Source organism: Microcaecilia unicolor, chromosome 7 (genome assembly GCF_901765095.1).
Source record: "Microcaecilia unicolor chromosome 7, aMicUni1.1, whole genome shotgun sequence".
NCBI classification, from domain to species: Eukaryota; Metazoa; Chordata; class Amphibia; order Gymnophiona; family Siphonopidae; genus Microcaecilia; species Microcaecilia unicolor.
The window spans coordinates 87,411,111-87,435,286 of record NC_044037.1 but is presented as its reverse complement, the minus strand read 5'-3'; the positions used below and the strand labels follow the sequence as shown (position 1 = coordinate 87,435,286).

At 40.9% G+C, this 24,176-nt stretch overlaps 1 protein-coding gene across 1 annotated transcript in view; it reads right to left on the bottom strand.

Annotated features, from left to right (window-relative positions):
- The window catches only part of PHKA1 (phosphorylase kinase regulatory subunit alpha 1), a 434,625-nt gene that overhangs the window by 354,769 nt on the left and 55,680 nt on the right, over window positions 1-24,176 (bottom strand). Inside the window, 2 exon segments of the mRNA XM_030210224.1 lie at window positions 2,977-3,057; window positions 8,345-8,427. Coding sequence (XP_030066084.1) covers window positions 2,977-3,057; window positions 8,345-8,427 — 164 coding nt within the window.

Sequence of the window (24,176 nt, the reverse complement as noted above, 5' to 3'; positions counted from 1 at the left end):
CTTTTTTTTTCTTTGTACTGTAGCAGATTTTCCCTGGGTGTTTTGAGGGCAGAGGCAATATTGTTGGAGTTTATTTTGGGGTTGTAGCCTTTCTGTTTGAAGGATGCAGTCAGGGTTTCAAGGTGTCTGTCTCTATCCCCTGGGTCCGAGCAGATACGGTGGTATCTTGTGGCTTGGCAACTCAGATTCTGGCATGGGAGAAATGATTTGGTGCAAATTTGACAGAAACCACACAAAACTAACATTGCAGGAAACGCGATAATCCTTGTTCGTTAACAGAAACACCTGCCCCGCCTCCTCCACCTCACTCTCGGTTCCTCTTTCGCTCATGTTTCCACCGCATCCGCCAGCTCCGTCGCTCCTCTTCTCTCTCTTTGTTTCTAGACATCCTAAACTTAATAACTGGTTGCACTAATTGCAACTAAACACTTCTGATAATTTTATATCAGCTTTTCACATTGCTGCTGAGAAATATTAACCCACTCTTCTCTGCAGAACTGATTTAATTCAGACACATTCGAAGGTTTTTGTGCACTAACTGCTCAATTTCAGATTCTGCCATAACATCTCTATTGGGTTCATGTCAGGACTTTGATTAGGCCAGTTCAAATTTTTTATTTAGTTTTTCCTTAGCCATTCAGATGTAAACTTGCTTTGTGTTCTAGATCATTGTCTTACTTCAGCATCAGCTCACAGACATGACAAGATTTTCTCTTTTCAGGGAAAGGAAAAGGGAAATGTGACTTGTTATACCACCTTTCTGTGTTTTTTGCAACTACATTCAAAGTGGTTTACATAGTAATGAAGGGTTAAGTGACTTGCCCAGAGTCACAAGGAGCTGCAGTGGGAATCAAACCCAGTTCCCCAGGATGAAAGTCTGCTACACTAACCACTAGGCTACTCTTCCACTCCACTTTCTGGTACAGTGGAGAATTCATGGTTCTTTCAATAACGGCAAGTTTTCCAGGTTCTGAGGCACCAAAGCAGGCCCACACCATCACACTACCATCACTTAGTTTAATTGTTGGGTATGATATTCTTACTGTGGAATGCAGTATTTACTTTATGACAAACATAACAAAACCTGTGCTGTCCAAAGAGTTTTACTTTGGACTCATCTATTCACAGACCATTGTTCCAAAAGGCTTGGGGATCATCCAGGTGTTTTTATAACTGAGACAAGCACTGAAGGTACTCTTGGATAGCAGCAGTTTCCAATTTACTACTCTTCCATGAATCCCATTTTTGCCCAGTCTCTTTCTTATTGTGAAGTCAGGAACACTGAGCTTAGCTGAGGCTAGAGAGGCCTGCAGTTCTTTGGATGTTCATCTGGGATGCTTTGCGACTTCCCAGATGAGTTGTCACTGTGCCCTTGGAGTAATTTTGGCAATCTGGCCACTCCCAAGAAGATTCACCACTGTTCCAAGTCTTCTCCATTTGGAGATAATGGCATTCACTGTGGTTCGGTGGAGTCCCAGGGCTTTTAAAGTGGCTTTGTATCCCTTTCCAAATTCATGTTTTTCTCATATCTTCTGGAGTTTCCTTTGATTGTGTCATATCATTCTTGTAGAAACTTAGTGGTGACCTCTTCACTCTTAAAGTTCGATATATAGTGAAGTTTAGATTCAATAGAGCTGGCTGCAATCAAGTTTGGCTGTCTTCAATCAGCTGAATCTAAATATCAATTATATGATATCAATTAGTTGAATAACTAAAGGGGCAGTTATTTTTTCATACGGGTGGTACTGGTGTTGGATAACTTTGTTCGTTACATAAATGAAATAATGGTTTTAAAAGTTTATGTGTTTACTCATGTTCCCTTTGTCTAATATTACATTTTGCTTAACCAGGAGGTAAGAACATTTTTCACATCACTGTATATATGTTTTTATGCTAAAGAAACTGGATCTCCTCCCATAGAAATGGACTGGGAGTAGGAGAGCTTATTTCTCTGGAACCATCAAGTCTGATTTGACCCATTTTCAAACAATGTATCTTTCTACCTCCCCCCCCCCCCCCCCCACACACACACCAAGTTTTATCTCAGTCCATTAAATTTTTGTAGAATTATTTTGCCTCCAGGCATGCTCCTACAAAAATGCACTAAGCCATTTTTGAGGGGGGAAGGGGTATTTTTCTGCAACCCCTGAACCAATTTTACTTACTTTGAATTTGGCATGCCTTTTCACTGTTTTTTTTTTTCATGTGTCTAGCTTTATCCCATTCTGTTCAATTTTTGAAGAGTTATTTTGCCCCAGATATACAAATGGCAGACATTCTTGACCCTTTTTGTATAATTCTTTCCAACTAAGGCTCATGCATAGGGACAGAGCCAGTCTACCTTAAGCAGCAGCATTGTTGGGGGGGGGGGGGGGAAGAAGCAGCAGCAGCATTTGGGGGAGGAGGAAAACAGATGTCAGGCGAGTTTCTCTGGTCCCAAATCCAGCAAATCCTCGCCCTTCAAATCTTCATGCGGTTGCTGTTGGTTGCTGTTACCCTACCTCTTCTGGGGCCACTCCAAAATTACTCTGCCCTGGCGTGGACCCTTCCATCAGAGGTACGCACTCAAGCACTGCCATATCCTGCTCGCCCACTGACAGAAAATGTGTCAGGGGAGGGTAGGACATAACATATAGAGTTATAAGTCAAACTATATAACCTTATGTAGTTTGACTTACACTGTAATGCTGTGCAAGGAATATTATGAGAGCAGTTTTACATTGCTGTTGTATAACTCAAATAACCTTGTGTTTGACTCTGGGATTTGTTGTATCATTGTATCCCTGACACAGACTGAGGGCGAAACATGGCCATGTCAGGTTCTTAACAAGGGATCACATCTTCCCAAAAAAATTGCTTTTGTGGTAATACTGTTCTTTGTATTCTAATTCATAACGATGATGTGTTATAGTGATAAAGCACAATTCTCTTCTCTTTACTTATCATTCCATGAAAAGACACATTTAAAACCATTACCTTAGCCATGCCCACTGAGCTGACATTAAGTTCCGAGATCCCTTGGTTTGTCTTGTCACCACGTTCCCACATGCCAAAATCCTGCAAATGTATTCAAAGTCAATTAACAAAACAAATGCCTTAGAGAGAATGTTATTTCATAATAAGGCAATACACAATTGCATCATTATACAGAGAAGGATGTGCACAGAGCACGCTTTCCCTAACTTTTCAAACCTAAGAAAAATTTTTTTCAAAAGTGCTGTGGATAAAAGTGAGCCGGTCAATATTGTGTATCTGAATTGTGGATAAAGGTGAGCCGGCCGATACTGTGTATCTAGATTGTGGATAAAAGTGAGCCGGCCGATACTGTGTATCTAGATTGTGGATAAAAGTGAGCCGGCTGATACTGTGTATCTAGATTGTGGATAAAAGTGAGCCAGCCGATACTGTGTGTCTGGATTGTGGATAAAAGTGAACCGGTCGATACTATGTATCTAGATTGTGGATAAATTGAGCCAGTCAATACTGTGTATCTGGATTGTGGATAAAAGTGAACCGGTCGATACTATGTATCTAGATTGTGGATAAATTGAGCCAGTCAATACTGTGTATCTGGATTGTGGATAAAAGTGAACCGGTCGATACTGTGTATCTGGATTAGAGAGCTGAACGGGGATATCGGGAATCCCCTCCCCAGGTCCGTGGAGCTGTACAGCGAACCGAACTTTCTTTCCCTCCCCCAAGGCACAGGGTGTCAACCCCGCACTTACCTCAAGGCACCCTGGTGGTCTAGTGGCTTCTTTAGGGCAGGAAAGATCCCCACTCTTTCCTACCAACTGCTGCTGATCCTCGTCTCACTGCCACCACTTTTTTTAAAATGGCTGCCAAGACTTCCAGTAGCGGCCTCGCGAGACTTCCATGGGAGGGGAGAAAAGATTGGCAAGGGGCAAGGAGGTTAGATTGAGAACAGGAGACAGTATGAGGCTATCTAGCCAATTAAATGGGTTGAAGACAATAGGTGGAGATTGCGGCCACACTGGTTCACCCAAACCAATAGCAAAAATGCTATTGACAACAATAGCAAAAGATTATTAGACATAATGGACTGTTTATGCGTGGTCCATCTGTAAAGTCAAAAGCTGTTCCAGTTGAATAGGTAGTGCCTTAAAAGGTGGAGGGCAAAAGATTTGGTTGTTTTTTTTGTTTTTTGTTTTTTACTTGTTTGACAGCTTTTTAATTTATTTGAAAGCTTCCAATATGTAGATACAAATTTCATGAAATAAAAACTGAATATCACTAAAATAGCTTCAAAGATTATTGTTGTTGTAATCTGTCTTGGGAAGCCTGGTGTTATAAAGATTGGAAGTAAAATTAAACTCGCTTTTCATTGGGGCACATAGAATCACATCATCACCTCATCTCTTTTGTACAAATGGATTATTCTGTTTTGAGCATGTTTCAGGGACAAGTGGTTTTCATAAATCAAAATAATAATACATATTTTCTTTCAAGTAGATCTCTTTCTTGAGGGGTAAGGGCAAGGTGACTGTACTGCGGTGCAGTGTGGTGCGGTGTAGCAGGGGGCTGGGCATGCTGGGGGACCGAATGGAGATTACTTGTGGCAGGGACTGGTTAGATTCTCCACGGGCACAGGTGGGGATGGGTTAGATTCTGGCAGGGATGAGTTAGATTTCTGTCCCCATACAACTCTCTAATCTGGATTGTGGATAAAAGTGAGCCGGTCAATACTGGGTATCTTGTTTATAGTGGAGTCCATGGTAAGTGCAAATCAATTCAATCTGGATTGTGGATAAAGTGAACTGGTCAATACGGTGTATTTGAATTGTGGATAAAGGTGAGCCGGTCGATATTGTACTGACAATTTGTGTCAAATGCTGCACAAACTTGGATTATGAGCCCACTAGGGACAGAGAAAAGTACTTGCATATAATATATGTAAGCTGCTTTGTTTGTACCATAGAAAGGCGGTATATCAAATCATAACCCTATAACCTATACCCTATATTGTGTATCTGGATTTTCAGAAAGCATATGACAAAAGTACCTCATGAATGACTCCTGAAGAAATTAGAGAGTCATGGGAGGGTGGCCAATGTAACGCCGATTTTAAAAAATGGTTCCAGAGGTGATCCGGGAAATTATAGACCGGTGAGCCTGACGTCAGTGCCGGGCGAAATGGTAGAGATTATTACAAAGAACAAAATTACAGAGCATATTCAAAAGCATGGATCAATAAAATAAACCTAACATTGATTTACTGAAGGGAAATCTTGCCTCACCAATCTACTACATGTAGAACATAGTGAACAAACATGTAGATAAAGGTGAAACAGGTTGATATTGTATATTTGGATTTTCAAAAGGAATTTGACAAAATACTTCATGAAAGGCTCCAGAGGAAATGGAGAGTCATGAGATAGGAGGTAGTGTTCTATTGTGGATTAAAAGCTGACTAGCGTTAAATGGTCAGTATTCTCAAAGGAGAAGGGCAGATTGTGGGATTCTGCAGGGGTCTGTGCTGGGACCGCTATTTTTTTTTTTACATATTTATAAATGATCTAGAGATTAGAGTAACTAGTGAGGTAATAAAATTTGCTGACGAATTTTCTTACTCTGTATTGTTCTGAATGATGTTTACTTAAGTCAAACATATAGAGAATGTTGAAATGTCTCATCAGTTGATTTCTCAATAAAAAATGTTGAAACATAAATTTACTGATGATATTCAAAGTTATTAAATTGCAAGAGGATTATGAAAAATTACAAAGAGGACTTTACAAGACTAGGAGACTGGGCATCCAAATGGCAGATGACATTTAATGTAGCAAGTGCAAAGTGATGCATGCGAGAAAGAGGAACCCGAACTATAGTTACATGATGCACGGTTCCATAATAGGAGTCACCAATTAGAAAAGGGTCTAGGTCTCATCGTTGATGATATGTTGAAACCCTCTGCTCAGTGTGTGGCGGCGGTCAAGAAAGCAAATAGAATGTTGTTATTATTAGGAAAAATGGAAAACAAAATGAGGACGTTATAATGCCTTTGTATAGCTCCATGGTACAACAGCACCTCGAATACTGTGTGAAGTTCTGGTCACAGCATCTCAAAAAAGATATAGTGGAATTAAAAAAGGTACAGAGAAGGGCGACAAAAATGATAAAGGGGATGGGATGACTTTCCTATGAGGAAAGGGTAAAGCGGTTTCGGCTCTTCAGCTTGGAGAAAAGACGGCTGAGGGGAGATATGATACAGGTCCATAAAATAATGAGTGGAACAGGTAAACGTGAATCGCTCATTTACTCTTTCCAAAATACTAGCATAGAGGGCACACAATGAAGCTACAAAGTAGTAAATTTAAAACAAATCGTAGAAAATATTTCTTCACCCAAAGTGTAATTAAACTCTGGAATTTGTTGCCAGAGACGTGGTAAAAGCAGTTAGCTTAGCAGGGTTTAAAAAAAGGTTTGGATAACTTCTAAAAGTAAAGTCCATAAGCCATTAAGATGGACTTGGGGAAAATGCACTTGCTTATTTCTAGGATAAGCAGAATAAAATAAACTGTAGTGTTTGAGATCTTGCCAGGTACTTGCTACCTAGATTGGCCACTGTTGGAAACAGGATGCTGGGCTTGATGGATCTTCGAGTAGAGGATTTAGGCAGAGGGATAGAGAGCTAGAAATTGGAGGAGACTTGGAGAAGAGTTAAGACATTAGGTATTTCGGTGGTCAAACTGAAATAGCTATAAGGTTTTGATGAGATAGCATTATATACCACAGAGCTTCAGAGCACATTGTATAACATCATAAGAATAGCTATACTCGATCAGACCAATGGCCAATCCAGCACAGTATCCTCTTTCCCAAAGTGGCCAATCCAGGTCACCTGGCAGAAAGCCAAATAGTAGCAACATTCCATTCTACCAACCCCTGGGCAGGCAGTGAATTCCCCAAGTCTTATTAGCAGACTATGGACTTTTCCTCCAGAACATGTCCAAACCTTTTTTAACACTAACCGCTGTTACCACACCCTCTGGCAACAAGTTCTATTCATTGAGTGAAAAAATATTTCCATATTACTTCATTGAGTGTCCCCTACTCATTGCACTTTTTGAAAAAGTAAAAAATCGATATGGACATGGAAAATGCTGGAGAGGTTGTGGGGAGTTGTGGACCATGGGTGTAGTTTGGGGGGGCAAGGGGGGCACTGCTCCCAAATGGCTTACCACCTCCTGCCCCGAGTGCTGTGGCATCTCCCTCTCTCCTTCCACCCCCTTCCCTGCAGGTTCCAGTATCGTACTCCCCCTCCCATCCCATCCTCTCCTCCCCTACCCTCCTCCAGTGCTGCAGTCTTCACGGCGGGGGGGGGGGGGGGGGAGAGGGAGGAAGTAATTACTGCTGTTGGGGACTTGCAAGTTTTTTATTGTTCTTTCGGCTCAATAAAGATAAGGTAAAAAATAAAAATAAAACACGAGAAATGATGTTATGACTAAAGAAAACTTATACAATAGAAGACATTTTTAGATAATATTTACATAAAGGTTATGGCCACAGAGTGAGCATGACAAATCATAATATCCTACATATAATTTAATGAATTGTAACTAGTGATTTGGTCAGGTCAAGCTTGCCATTTTCATCAAATATTTATAACTTAAATCAGTATTCCGATGAATCTTATTCATTTTATTGTTAATCATCAATAGCCTAAAATCTATACTGCTCAGAATTTATAACCTGTGATAATTCAACTAAATATCAACAGATCCTAGAAGCTGCCTACAGTCCATAAAGAAAGCTGAGAAGATGCTCAGATCATTCTCTGCTAAAATATCCATACATATCTCAAGATTAACCGTTGACTACCTTCATAGTCCCCCCAAACTTGAATATTAATGAAATTTGTAGGGAGACTGCAAACGTAGTGCATACAAGAAGATTTAAGAATATTTTAGAGCTAGAAAAGTTCTGAAAGGAAGAGTAGGAAAAATCCAAAATCAAGAACAGAAAAACTCTTGACTACAGGAAACATCTGGATGCTATTTCTATCAAAGGAGAGTATCCAAACTTTTGCATCTACCATATTTTCAATCTAGTGAAATAAGCAACTAAATTGTAATTATACAATCAAAATTTACAGAATCATGTCATGTTAATTTTCTATCATGTAAATTATGTCTACTTCTGTTCTCTTAGGGATTCATTGAAATATACAATTTGATCAGAGGTACCCAACTTTTGCAAACCACTGTAAACCAGAAGTTTGGATTATGTACTGTTGATGTAAGACTAAGAAAAAACTAAACTTGTTAGAAATATGCAATCCTTGTCCTTCTCAAAACTTTCAATACTTGAAAAAGATACTTACAGCAGTTTTGTAAGCAGCTTCTATGTAGAACACAAGGTTCTGTATAAAATTGACCTCATCCAGACTATAGATGATGTGGAGCCCTAAGGAAAAAAAAAAGTGACAATATTTTAAACATAATTATAATAGTATAAAAGAATAATTAAGTATCAGGAGATCCTTACAATCCACAGGGTGCATAAACAGCATTTAAAAAAAAAATAATTTAATAATACATACTTTGAATTTAATACAAAATATGTCAATTTCAAGAGAGATAATCTATTAAAACTAGGGCTTGCGTAGGCTGTGAAAACTGTAAGGCTGTTTATAGCTATTCTGCATGCTGTTTTAGATCCTTTAGGGCATCTTTTACAAAGGCGTGCTAGCAATTCTCATGTGGCAAAACGAGAAACTCCTATAGGACTGAATGGGCTTCCTCTCATTACCGTACAGCTAGCATAGCTTTTAAAAGAAGCCCTTAACATATTTATCATGGTGGAATTCTGTGTGTATTTTAGCTAAATATGAATATGCTGCGGCTGAAAAACATAACTCACTTGTTAAGTACAACAAAAATATGGTCTCCTTTACTAAGCCACTACGTATAACCTTTGTCAGAACTGAAATTATGTATTACTCCTGTGACTTATGATTATGATCTGTTATTGAAATAATCCCTGACTTGCCCTAACTTGAACATGTAATGCTGAGCTTGTTACTGTTAACTTGTTAAGCTGGCTAATTGCTTTATTTTAGCCATTTGTTATCATTTATAAAACACAATAAAAATATTGGAACTTAAAAAAAAAAAAAAAAAAAGAAGCCCTTAATTAGTAATTTTTTAATTTTGTATTATCTTTTCATTACTTTTTATTCTTTAAATTTCAGGGCTGCATTTTGATTAAAATTTGTAATTTCCGATTAATCACACAATTAAAGGTATGCTAGTTATATATTTCCCACTGCACCTCCTTGTGACTCTGGCAATGGAGGGGTTAAGTGACTTGCCTAGAGTCACAAGGAGCTGCAGTGGGATAAAAAAATAAATAAAATAGCACAGCTTTAATCATGTGATTAATCACAATTAAATTTTAATCGAATACAGCCCTAATTAAAACTAAAATGTTTACATGAAAAATGCATTGAATCCATAAGAATCTATTGAAACTAGTTAAACATTGCCTCCTATATTAAAAAAAAGCTGAAATACAAATATAACTTTTGAGAACAACCTTTTATAAATAAATCACTATAATGATCTGATCGTGTCACTGCCCCCCACCTCTTTTCCTAACTGAACACAGACTCCCTATCTAATATAATAATTTGTACCGTCAACGTTCTATGGCTGGCTGTCTGGGTTCATAACATCCTGACGTCAGCAAGCCTCCAGCGTTCCCTTCCCTCTCACTGTCCCGCCCATCGCGTAAAGATGAAATGACGTCAGAGGAGGGCGGACAGTGAGAGGAAAGGGAACGCTGGAGGCGAGCTGACGTCAGAATGTTACCAACGCAAGGCAAGCAAGTGAAAGTAAGGAATGCTGGAGGGGAGGGGATGTGAGCCCCGCCTGCTGCAGGGAATGCTGGATGAGAGGGCAGGGTAGAGGAGAATCGCTGCACATGGAGGGGAGGTCAGAATCGCGGGACATGGAGAAGAGGGCAGGGGAGAGAGGAGAAATCGCTTCGCTGAGAGCCTTAAAAACAATCACCATTACAAGATAGCCTTGCTAGCGCCCATTTCATTTTTTTGAGAAACGGGCCTTTTTTACTAGTCATTTATATAATACTCTATAAAATTTTGGTATTATATTATCAGATTCAGTCCCTAGGCTCTCCAGTATTCTTAGGTAACCATCTCATATCCTATTCCCTTCTCATGTACTTTGTTCCACTTAAAAAAAAAAAAAAAGCTATTGTCTGTTCCATCTTTTCATCATGTCTATCTTATACCATCTGGAACTCACACTTCAGTGTCTCAGCTCCCTCTCTCTGGAACCCCTTACCCCTTTACCTATGACTAGAGATATCAGTTCACAAATTTAAAGCATTCAGTTACAACAAATTATGTCTCCCTGGCATTGCACACTAAGCCACAGAAATGATAGCTTCCACCTTTAGAATTTCATGATGTTTCAGTTAGGCTTGCTATTTAACTGTAGAATGAGAGGTATCTTATCCTCCCCTTCGTATTTCCATCCTCTTCTTCCCCTTGACATACTCTGTAATCTTTCCCTCCTATTTTTCCATTATTTCATTTTCTTTGGTCTGTCTTGTTGTCTGTTTGTATTACCCTATCCCTATCCCCTGTTACTATTATGGTTTTTATCATTGTAAATAGCTTAGACTTTCACTTATATAAGTGGTATACCAAATAAATTGAACCTCGAACTTTGATTCCTACTCTTGCAAGGGTGGTTGGGGAAGTGTTGCTCTTGGATGTAATAGACCAAGAAAAAAAATCAGGCATCATATTTCATGATTAATTTTATTGCCCACATTTATTTGTGCTATGTTTTCATGGTACTGCTTTTTTTCAAAAAGACCTCTGCTTAGCTCATTAGGTCACAGAAAAGCATTAGTTTGCATAATAACTACCAGTCCTATAACTGCATTGCCTTCTCACAACAGTGTGAACCACTCCCCGCCTTACGGAACTGGTTAGTCTATCCCTGCCACCTCCTGCATCTTAGTGTTTACCTTTGGCTACCACCACCCCAGCAAGATCCAGGAGTTTACCCTGACTATGATGGAATAGACTAAACCCAAGTGGTCTTCCTATACTTGGCTTGCATTTCGGCAAGCAGTGCTTCTGGATTTTGGCTTGCACTTCGGCAAGCGGTGCATTTGGACTTCAGCTTGTATTTCAGCAAGCGGTTGTTAACCTGAAACCCTCGTCCTACATCGTCGGGTAGGTGGCCTGGTTCACATATTGCTTCTTCTCTTTTTTTGCCATCATCTTATAAATTCTAATCTAGTCTTGCCTGGAGGCAGATAAAGACCATATGGATTATCCAGTCTGCCCAGCCATGCCATCTGCTCTCCCTTTCACTCCTTTAGAGATCTTATGTACTTGTCCCAAGCTTCCTAAATTCCGATACAGTTTTCTTCTGTACCACCTCCACCAGGAGGACATTTTATGAATGCACCACCCTTTCTGTGAGGAAGTATTTCTTCAGGTATGTCTATCTCTTCACTTTCATCCTGATGCCCCCCTCATTCCAGAGCGTCGCTTCAATTGAAAGAGACTCATCTCCTGTGCATTTATGTCACAAAGGTAGTTAACCGTCTCTATCATATCTTCCCTATCCCACCTTTTCTTCCACACAAGACATATTGAGATCTTTAAGTCTGTCCCCATACGCTTTGTGACAAAGACCACTGACCCCCCTCTGAAACTGACTTCATCCTGTTTATATATTTTGAAGGTGCGTTCTCCAGAATTGTATACAATATTCTAAATGAGGTCTCACCAGTCTTATACACGGACATCTCCACCTCCTTTCCTATTGGCTATTCCTTTTCTACCTGTTTGGTCCACCTTAAGTTCATCACATACGATCACACCCAAGTCCCGCTCTTCTTTCACGCACATAAGTTCTTTGTCCCACTAAACTGTACCATTCCTCAGGTTCCGTAGTCCAAATGAATGACCCTACAGCTTTTAGTATTAAATCTTAGCTGCCAAATTTCGGACCATTTTCGGACCATTCCTCAAGCTTCACTAGATCCTTCCTCATGTTATCCACACCATCAGGGTGTCTACCCTATTGCAGATTTTGGTATCATCCACAAAGAGGCAAACCTTACCAGACGGCCCTTCAGCAATATTGCTTGCAAAAAATGTTAAAAAGAATCGGCCCAAGATCCGAACCTTGAGGCACTGGTAACATCCTTTTCCTCAGAGTGAGCTCCATTTACCACTACCCTCTGTCGCCTTCCATTCAACCAGTTCCTAACCCAGTCACTTTAGGGTTCATACTGAGGGAACTCAGTTTATTTATCAGTCGTCTATGTGGAACTGTCTCAAAGGCTTTGATAAAATCTAAATACCCACATTGAGTGCTCTACCTCACTGCTAATCTCTAGTCACTCAGTCAAAGAAATTAATCAGATTTGTCTGCCTCTAGTGAAACCATGCTGCCTCGGGCCTTGAGATGCATTGGATTCCAAAAAAAAAATTACTATTCTTTATTTTAAAAGCGTTTCCATTAATTCACTTACTACAGAATTAAAACCTTTTGTCTGTAACTTCCAACCTCTTCCTAAACTTTGTGGATAGGGTCCCACGCCTGCCCTTCTCCAGTCCTTCACGACCATTCGGCTTGCCTTATAAAATTGTTAAAACTATTACCGACTTAAGGGTAGAAATAAATTGCTGCATCTTAAAATTATGGAGCACGATCTGGTCATCCTTAATGTTTATGCACCCAATGTACATAAACAGCTTTACTTGAAACCATCATACAATTAGAATGCCAATATCCTAATACGCAGTTTGTGTGTTAGGTGATTTTAACCAGGTGATGGATCCTATGATGGACAGACTTCCAGTGGGATTCTTCTGGAAGTGGAAGTTGCTGTCATGGATTTCCTCTATTTTGTTCTAATTTTGGTGGTGCTCAATGCATGGAGGCTTTTGCACCCTGGGGAAAAAGCCTATATGCATCTTCCTTTATGTGCATGGTTCTATTTTAGTCACAATCCCTGGATTCTATAAAGGGCATCCAAATTCCAATCTGGGCTCAAATCCACATTTCCACAAGCAAAACAAATTAGTTCATATGATGTTAACAATCAATAATTGGTAGGTTTGGGTTTAAACACAAGTCTGCCCAGTGCTCTATTCTATAAATGCATCCCTAAACTTTATAGTGTGCAACTCAAAGAGGGCATGGATGGGGAGGGGCATAGGTGATCAAGGGCATTCCAGATGTTAGACGCAATCTTATAGAATAGGGCGATTTATGTACCCAACTACCACTAGTTTGCAAGCCAACATTTACACCAGTTTTCAGCCCAAACTTAGGCGTGTGCTCCGTGCTGCTAAACTAATATTCTTTAAAATGTGCTTTGCGCAGAGTGCCCTTATGCAGAATACTAGTTTAGCATGGATCTTCTCGTTTCCTAACTTGGGCGCCATTTATACAAATCCCCCCGTCCCACCATAAATCATTGCTCTCAAAAGTTTTGAATGCTAAAATTGGTTCTTTTGCTATATCCAATCATACACCCATTTGGATACAGATGGACTTTTTTAACTACTAATCCTTCCATTATGGCATTTTCCAACTTATTTATATAGTACAGATTTTACAAAATACCTGTCGGATTCCCTTTTTTGGTAAACAGCAATATGAAGCAATATTATAGCTTACTGTCCGTCACAGAAGAAAAGTATGGCCAGGAAATCATCAAATCAGAGGCTCAGTTGAGAAAGGACCAAGAATAACATATATTTATCACCCCAACTCAAGTTAACAAAGATACTTAGCTGCTGTCCCAGGTGTCCCTGAACACAGCTTCTCCATGAACATACACAGAGGACTTAGTTTCACAAACAGCAGCGTAGTAAGGGGGAGGGGGAAACCGCCCGGGCACCATCTTAGCAGGGGCGCCAGCAACGCATTCAGACAAACACTGCTGCTTCCGTCCCCACTCCCCAAGCCCCTAGAACAGAAAAACAGCCATTATCATAAGTGCCGGTTTTAATAACTGCCAGATGCAGGCTGTGCTCCCTCCAACCTCAACTGCTACTGCAGCATGCAGCCAGTCTCTCGGGAACCTGTAGTCATCAGGAGGGTGCAGCACCTTCTAGCTGCATGCACACTGACAACACTGCAATCGTCCTCCCCCCCCCCCCCACCCCCCACGACACAGACTTACTGTTTCTGTGAAAGTCGGGATGTTACAAAGTCATGAGCACGCAGCTGGGAGATCCCACTGCCTTCTAATGAAGACCCATCGCTACTGCATCTATGATTTGGTGGCAGCAGCGGGTAGGGCTGGTGAGGCTGTAGGGAACTTAAGGGAAGGTAGGCTGCTGCAGGGAAAGGAGATTTGGAGGAGAGCTAGAGGGGGTGAATCAGTGGGGAACTTGGGAATAAAGACCAAGATGAAAGATGTTAGGGCACACAAGGGAGAGGAAGGAGGAATAAGGAAACAGAGGAGAGACAAGGAAAGTAAAAGAGAGATGCTGGATGGGGTGGGGGGAGGGAAGGAAGGAGGAAATAGTAGTAGCATAATAAAGGGGGGTTTTCACAAACACAATATTAGAGGACATGCATATAGAAGACAGGCATGCAACGTTAGACTTGCCGTGTGATCTAGCCTGGAATAGAACTGGGGGACTTTGTTGTTGAGATGAGTGACAAAAAGATCCACCGAGGGTACACTCCACTCTCGGAAGATCTTGCGGGCTACACCTATGTTAAGAGACCACTTGTGCAGTTGCAAAACCCTGCTCAGTCTGTCCACCAGGCAGTTGTCCTTTCCTGCTAGGTATGTGGCTCGGAGGACCATAGGACCATTCCATGAAGAAGAGCATACTGCTTCCTCACACACGAGGCAGAATCCCGTACCGCCCTGCTTTCTTCGAATAGAACCTGCAACTTGTTGCCTGGTTTGAAAGAGAATAATTTGATTCCAAAGCTATCTATGAAAGCCTTTAGAGCATTCCAATGGCCCTCAGCTCGAAGAGATTGATAGGGAGGATCCGTTTCCTAAGTAGACCAAGTCCCCTAGGTGTGAAGCCCATCCACATGGGTCCCCATCCCAGGTTGGATGCATCCGTTGTTAGCACCTTCTGATGAGGTAGAATTGGAATGGTAGTCTCACAGTCAAAATTGTTCAAATTGTCCACCAGACAAGGGCATGAGTCAAATCTGGAGGAATGTGGGTAACATCCACTAGATTTCCAGCTGCCTGAGATGACTGGGAAACTAGTATCCACTGGGCCTCTCTCAAATGGAAATGTGCCATGGGAATGACATGCAGTGTAGAGGCCATGTGGGCCCATCAATCTTAAACATTTAATGAGCTGTAACCTGCACCCACAGTATCTACAGAGCTGGCTGTCTTATGCTATTGGGCAATTTCAATTTACATGTAGATGAAAAAAACTGAAAATGATAATACGGCAGATCTGTTATATGGTATCCGGCAAGTTCCCACCGGACAATTCCCACCCACCAATTCCCCCCTGGACAATTCCCACCTAGGACTATTCCCCTCTGACTAACTCCTCTCTCAAGGGGGACAAGTCCCTGCTAGGATTATTTCCTCTGGCTATTTCCCACCCTGCAAAGTTTTTCTCTTTCCAGGACCTAGTTCTTTTTTCATTGGTGTTGTAGTATCGGATCCTTTTTTTTTTTGTTCTGTCTAAACTCCCACACATTGTGTGACGTGGTATTGTGTGGCATCGAGAAGATGGAAGTGAAGCTCTTTGAGTCACTGCCGGGATTGGGCAGTGATGACGCTTGAATCGCTGACAGGCAGCAAGGTTTGTGTTAAAAATAGCTTGCCTTGTAGTATAATCCTGGATTCAAAAAGCTTGGTTTGTAGCATAATCCTGGACATCAAATATAATGGTTTGTTTTAATGGGGAGTGGAAAAAGTTAGTGCATTTCTTTTTATTTAGTTAATAACCCATAGTAGTCATTTTTTTCTTTTTTTTTTTTCTTTTTTTTTAAGGATTATTTTTTTCAAATGTTTTCTTTGGTGTTTTTTCCTGGTAACTCTGTAAATCTCAGGCGATCTATCAACATGCAGGGTTGCCACTGGGGATAGTGCTGGGAGTGGAATGTTATTTTAATTTTTGGTGGGGTGTGTTAAAGGTAATGTTTGGGGGTGGGGGCATTGCCCCTCTACCCCCAAACGATCTGAAAAGGGAAATAGATTAATTGTCCTAGTGTGTTTTGCATTTTTTAGTTATGGGTGGGAATTGTCCACTCTGGTGTGGTGGGAATTGGTTCAGTGGTAATTGTCCTAGGTGGTAATTGTCCACATGGGAATTGGTGGGTGGGAATTGTCCAGTGAGAACTGACCTAGAACTCTGTTATATGTACTTTTTACATTAGGATGGCAACATATTGTTTATAAGGCAACACACAGAGGTGGTCATACTTTAGACTTGATATTTGTTGACAATAGATTAGCATGCAGTGATGCATTTGTTCACAGCATTACTCCAGTACCCTGGGTAGGATCATGTTGTGATGGTAAATAAAAGCTTCTAGAAATAGGTGGCAGTGGTTTGGACAGGAACTTTCAAAATCTCCACATATAACACTTCAACATGTCATGGACAGAAGTATCTGGAATCCTAGGAAAATTAATTAAATTAAGATTTCTTTAAGAACAGAATTTCCAAATTTTCACACTTCTCCTCCAAGTTACTAATACCCTTCATCAAGGAATTAGAAAGTGATTCCATGGATTTTTGTGCAGTCTCTAAAGTTTGTATAGAACTCTACATTGCCACTATTTGTGTTTCATGCAAATTTAACTGTTGTTCCAATTTATCAATCCTGTTGTGATCTGTGGCAATCTGAGATATCCACAGAAGGTGATCTCTCCACAGGAGAAACAAAGACAAAGATAAGTGAACGTTTGCAATCTGAGATATAACGACCTGGCCCAAAACAACTACAGTGTTCCAGATCTCTTCTAGAGTGAAACCAGAAGGCCCTACCAGAGAAAATGTTACTACTCTTGCTGGATGTAGTTCCACTGGCTGCTGCGGTTGACTCAAGTTCAGTTGCATGGAAATTCCTTTCATGATTTTTCTAATACACCAGGTAAACTACCACCTGCCGTTTGACCATTGCTCCTCTCAGCCACAGCAGTGGTACTGGTCAAACTCCGTGAGGGGGGAGCAGTGATGTCATCAGGCAGCGTCACAGCTGCAATTTCAGCCCTCTTGCGTTAGCCAGCCAGGTTCCCCAGCAGCTGCCTGATATCGTGAGACAGCAAAAACGCTGCTGTCCAAGGGCAGAGGGGATGATGCCTCACCTCCAAAACTGACAAGTTGACTCCCAGACAATGTTTATGGCCACATAAACTCATCCTGGTCTGTAAAGAGTCGAGAAGTTGAAATAATAAAAGGAAACCACCGGGGTTCCAGCCTTCCCTCAACGTTTTTAGGCATTGCAGAGAAGAATGGAGTAGCAGCCTTCACATCTAGACTCTAAGGACGCCATCTTGCCCCCTAGATTTTAGGCCCATTTTCAAACAATGTATCTTTTCAATATTTTCCCTCATACCAAATTTGGTCCTGTTCCTTTAAATTTTCAGTTATTTTGCCCCCCAAGAGATGGACATTCTCAATCCCTTACGTATAATTTCTTTCCAACATCCACTGGTTGGAAGAATAAAATGAAAACATTCTGTTACTCCTAGAAGTTTCAAAGCAAGAAAAAACTGTACACTTACATCCAATTTCAGCAACCTGTAAGCCTTCCTTAGCAAAACTGCCACAAGTCCTTGTGTTTCAAGCTCATCAATTCTAATACTAGATGGATGCAATAGTGTGTGTGTGTGTGTGTGTGTGTATATATATATATATATATATATTATATATATATATATATATATATATATATATATATATAGCAACTGTTTAATACCCATTGCAGTTTTATCTCTCTACAGTTTTATCTCTCTAATACCCATTGCAGTTTTCTCTCTCTAGATTATTGCTCACTTCCGAAACAAACTGTAGTTCTTTCTCATTTATCCTTACTCTTCAATATCCTTTCCCAGACCATCCCAGACCAGCTACCAATCCTTCTAACCCTTACAATCCTATATAATTATACTAATACAACCAACATTTATTCACCATCCATGCAATCTTCAAAGGCTTCCCATCAGAAATTAATTTTATACCAGTTCTTCAGTATCACAAAAGACCAACTAAGCAAATAACATCCTCATGATCTGTCCATACTCATAGAAATCCATCATTAATCAAACAATCATCTCTAAAAACAGTAGCAGTTTCATCCAAAGCAGAAGACACGCAACGAATATTATAACATCAAAAATGACCAAAACAACTGTAACTAAATCCTCTACTACAAGCCAAATTATAATATTTACCTGTCATCTCATGCCACAGAACCATACTTACCCGACCGTGTGGGATATATTAATGCCAGGTCAGTAGTTAACAAAACCGAAATATCACAGACTGGATTGAGTCAGATAATCTTGACCTGCTATTTATCACAGAAACTTGGATCCGAGACTTTAAGGACCCCGTCATAATTGACCTTGACCCCCGGCTTCAAAATTTTACATTGGCCCAGAAAGGAGAAAACTAGAGGAGGAATAGCATTAATTTACAGATCCATCTTCTCAACGGAACCATCTCAGAAATCAGCGCACCTCAACTTGAATTGCCTCTATAAAGCTCTACAGCCCCACATTTTGTGACCATCTCACTTGCATCCTATTCTACCGTCCCCCCGGTCACTGGACCAATAACCAATCTATCTTCATTGACTTTTTATCTACTCGTGCGTTAATGACTAATGTAATTCTACTTGGTGACCTAAACCTACATCTGGAAAATCACAAATCCTCTCACACCCAAGAATACATAGATCTTTTCCACCTATGTGACTTAACCCTACCTCCTTTGCAACCTACTCACATTAAGGGTCACTCACTTGATGTCATTTCTTATAAATTCTCCAATGACCAAAACTTCCTTATATCTGCTATTAAATGGTCTCCTATACCATGGTCCGATCATTATAAAGCATCCCTAACCTTACAATGGTGCAAAAAGGGCAATGACCATATCACACGACCCCATAACGATCCTCACCAGGGACAGATCGATATCGACAACTTCTGGAAACATATCTTCGCCAATAATTGGTCTACACAACCAAACTCAGACAATTTTCTTACAGATTGGAATAATAGATGTAATATGATCCTGGATGAAATTGCACCGCTATATGCCAAGACTTTACATAAACACCAAACCATCACCGTGGTTTAATGCCCTCTTGAAAAACCTAAAATCACAAACCAGGAAACTAGAAAAAAAACTTGGAGGAAATCAAAAAACAGTTTTAACTTTAATGCATGGAAACAATCTCAAAGGAACTACAAATACGCTATAAAAAATGCCAAAAGAGAATATTATACACAAAATACACAGCGAATGGTTCCAATATAAAAAAACAATTTCAACTTATAAAAAATTTGCTGAACACAAATCCAGTGACTACATCACCTTCTAACCGTCCTTCTGCTGACCAGCTTGCCAGATACTTCACCTTCTTCACTGTCACCTCTTTCCTCTATTATAAATCATGTAAGTAGGCCTTCTCCTTCCTCTCCTCTAACCAGTTTAATGTACTAGCTTTAGGGCCCCTCCTCCTCTTAAGCAATGCATTGCATTCCCATTCTCTTCCTCTTCTGTAATGCACCCCACCCTTCTCTTCCTGATGTCATCCCTATCTTCTGACGTATATAGTATTCTTTTGTCTTGTAATTTGTATGATACATCCCCCTTTCCTCTTCATCCCACTGATCAGTCCAGAATTGTGGTTATTCCCATCCTACCAGCAGGTAGAGATAGAGAGAATGAGAGAGTTCTGCCATGTAGGTACTGTACAGTTGTCTTTAGCCAGTATCTCTATATATCCAGCAGGTGTAACAGCTAACCATGCAGTTCTGGGACTGACTTTTGCTGTTAGCTCCTGCCTATACAGGTTCAGTTGAGCTGGGGAATTAGGCTGGTAGCTCAGAGTTATTCAGATGAAACTGAAAGAAGCCAAGAGAGAGGTATGTCTGGCGAAGGCGCAAGCGGTAGAACAAATGGCTAGAAATGTAAGGAGGGGAGACAAAAATTTCTTCAGGTATATTAGTGAAAGGAGAATGACTAAAAAGGGAATTGTGAGACTAAAAGATACAGCAAAACGCTATGTAGATAATGATGAAGAAAAAGCCAATTTGCTAGATACTTTGTTCTGTTTTCACTGAAGAAAATCCTGGAGAAGGACCACAAGGGACTGGCAAAAGTACACCTGAGAATGGAGTGGATAGAGCACCGTTCACGGAAGAGAGTGTGTATCAACAACTTGGAGAGCAAAAGGTGGACAAAGCCATGGGACCGGACGGGATCCACCCAGAATATTGAGGGAGCTCAGAGAGGTTCTGGCGGGTCCTCTTAAAGATTTGTTTAATAAATCCTTGGAGACGGGAGAGGTTCCGAGGGATTGGAGAACGGCGGATGTGGTCCCTCTTCACAAAAGTGGTGATAGGGAAGAAGCTGGAAACTACAGGCCGGTAAGCCTCACTTCGGTTATTAGAAAAGTAATGGAACCATGCTGAAGGAAAGGATAGTGAATTTCCTAGAAGCCAATAAGTTCCAAGATCCGAGACAACATGGTTTTACCAGAGGGAAAATCATGCCAAACGAATCTCATTGAATTCTTTGATTGGGTAACTGGAGAATTAAATCATCGACATGCTATAGACGTAATCTACTTAGATTTTAGCAAAGCTTTTGACACGGTTCCCCACAGGAGGCTCTTAAATAAACTGGATTGGCTGAAGATAGGACCCGAAGTGGTGAAACTGGATTAGGAACTGGTTGACGGACAGACGACAGAGGGTGGTGGTAAATGGAATTCGCTCGGAGGAGGGAAAGGTAAGTAGTGGAGTGCCTCAGGGATTGGTGCTGGGGACGATTCTGGTCAATATATTTGTGAGTGACATTGCCTTAGGGTTAGAAGGTAAAGTTTGCCTATTTGCGGATGATACTAAGATTTGCAACAGAGTGGACACCCAGGAGAGAGTGGAAAGTATGAAAAAGGATCTGAGGAAGCTAGAAGAATGGTCTAAGGTTTGGCAATTAAAATTCAATGCAAAGAAATGCAAAGTGATGCACTTAGGGAGTAGAAACCCACGAGAGACTTATGTGTTAGGCGGTGAGAGTCTGATAGGTACTGAGGGGGAGAGGGATCTTGGTGTGATAGTATCCGAGGATCTGAAGGCGACGAAACAGTGTGACAAGGCGTGGCTGTAGCGAGAAGGTTGCTAGGCTGTATAGAGAGAGGAGTGATCAGCAGAAGAAAGGAAGTGTTGATGCCCCTGTACCAGTCGTTGGTGAGGCCCCACCTGGAGTATCGTGTTCAGTTTTGGAGGCCGTACCTTGCGAAGGATGTTAAAAAAATGGAAGCGGTGCAAAGAAAAGCTACGAGAATGGTATGGGATTTGCGTTCCAAGACGTATGAGGAGAGACTTGCTGACCTGAACATGTATACCCTGGAGGAAAGGATGAACAGGGGTGATATGATACAGACGTTCAAAATATTGAAAGGTATTAATCCGCAAACAAATCTTTTCCAGAGATGGGAAGGCGGTAGAACGAGAGGACATGAAATGAGGTTGAAGGGGGGCAGCTCAGGAAAGATGTCAGGAAGTATTTTTTCACTGAGAGGGTGGTGGATGCTTGGAATGTCCTCCCGCGGGAGGTGGTGGAGATGAAAACGGTAACGGAATTCAAACATGCGTGGGATATGCATAAAGGAATCCTGTGCAGAAGGAATGGATCCTCAGAAGCTTAGCCGAAATTGGGTGGCGGAGCAGGTGGGGGGAAGGAGGGGTTTGGTGGTTGGCAGGCGAGGATAGTGGAGGGCAGACTAATACGGTCTGTGCCAGAGCCGGTGATGGAGGCGGGACTGGTGGTTGGGGAGGTGGGAAGTACTGGCTGCGCAGACTTGTACGGTCTGTGCCCTGAATAGGCAGGTACAAATCAAGGTAAGGTTTACACATATGTTTGTCTTGTTGGGCAGACTGGATGGACCGTGCAGGTCTTTTCTGCCGTCATCTAGTATGTTACTATGTAATAAAATAATTAATCTTCGCAAATCTATTTCCCATGACAACTGTACTACTGACTCTTTTCTTGACGAATTGGATCCCGGATAGATGAAGTCCCAGTAGACCGATCATGGACTAAATTTTCCCTTCTTACCATCGAAGAAGTCACTAAATCTATATCTAAAATCTCCAGATCACATTGCCAACTCGACCCGTCCCAATTACCTATGGACAGGCGCCCCTACTTGTTTCATCTCAGATCTCACCACCCACATTACTTCCTTCTTCAACAAGGTTCCCTCCCCACCAAGCATGTATATTACTTACTCCTATACCAAAAAATCCAAAGAAATCTGCAAATGTTATCACCAACTATCGTCCAGTTGCCTCCATCCCTTTAATCACTAAATTAATGGAAAACAGAGTGACCTCACAAATTATTGATTATATTCAGAAAATCTCCATCCTTCATGAGTCGCAGTCGGGCTTTCGTTCTGCCCATAGCACTGGAAACGGTTCTTCTCACCTTAATATCCAAATTAAACAAGAAATAGCAAGAGGAAATAACATCCTCCTCCTACAATTTGATTTGTCAAGTGCATTTGACATGGTAGACCATTCCATCCTAACTAAACTTTTGGACAAGCTAGGGATTGGCGGCAATGTTATCAACTGGATAAAGGGCTTTATTACATCTAGATCCTATCAAGTTAAAGGGATTACAAATATATCATCCCCATGGTCATCTGCTTGCGGGGTACCTCAGGGATCTCCGCTCTCCCCAATACTTTTCAACCTCATTATGATTCCCCTGGCCAGATCACTGTCCAAACATGATCTTAACCCCTTCATCTACGCTGATGATGTCACCATATTTATCCCTTTCAAATCAAGTTTAAATGAAATCTCCAACAAAATAATTACTGGTATGTCTACCCTAACCTCTTGGGCCAATGCCTTTAAGATGAAATTAAATAAAAAAAAACTCAGTGCCTAATTCTCTCATCTCAATACTCTCCACCCCTCCCAACTACTCTTAGCATTCCTGACGTTACACTCTCCATATCTGAAAACCTAAAAATCTTGGGAGTAACGACTGACAACCACTTATCATTCGAGAATCATGCCAATTCCACCACGAAGAAAATGTTTAACATGATGTGGATGCTAAAACGAGTGAAAGCATATCTTCCCCTGGATACCTTCCGGAACCTTGTACAGTCCACAGTACTGTGTACTATTGCAACAGTGTCTTTACTGGTTGTAAAGCCCAAATCCTGAAGAAACTGCAGACTTCCCAGAACACTGTGGCCAGACTTATCTTTGGCAAATCCAAATTCGATAGTGCAACACCTCTTCAGAAGAAGCTTCACTGGCTCCCCATCAGGGAAAGAATAACCTTCAAAGTACATACTCTGATTCACAAGATCATACACGGAGAATCCCCTAGTTACATGAATAACCTTATCGGCCTTCCTATCAGAAACAGCTCAGTGTCTTCACATACTTACCTTAATTTACACCTTCCCAATTGCAAAGGAATCAAATACAAAACAATATATGCATCCAGTTTTTCCTTTCTGGGCAGCCAGCTTTGGAACGCATTACCAAAATCCATCAGAGCAATTAATGACCATTTACCTTTTAGGAAAATGTTGAAAACCCATCTCTTTAAACTAGCTTACCCAAACGACCTGACCTAACCCTACCCGTTTCTCTTATTATGACGATGTCTATATATCAACCATGTCACCCTAGCTACTCCATACTATCCTAGTTTTCCCTTCCCCATCCTTCCTTCATCATACCCATCCCCATTTCCTTATCTATCTTCATTACTCCTTCCCTTGTTAATTCACACTTACTCAAAGCACTCTATTATTATGTTACATTATAGCTCGTAATATTCTTCTTAATGAATATAACAATTGTAATTCTGTTTACTATGTAAGCCGCATTGTACCTGCTTCTGTGGGAAAGTACAAGGTACAAATGTAATAAATAAA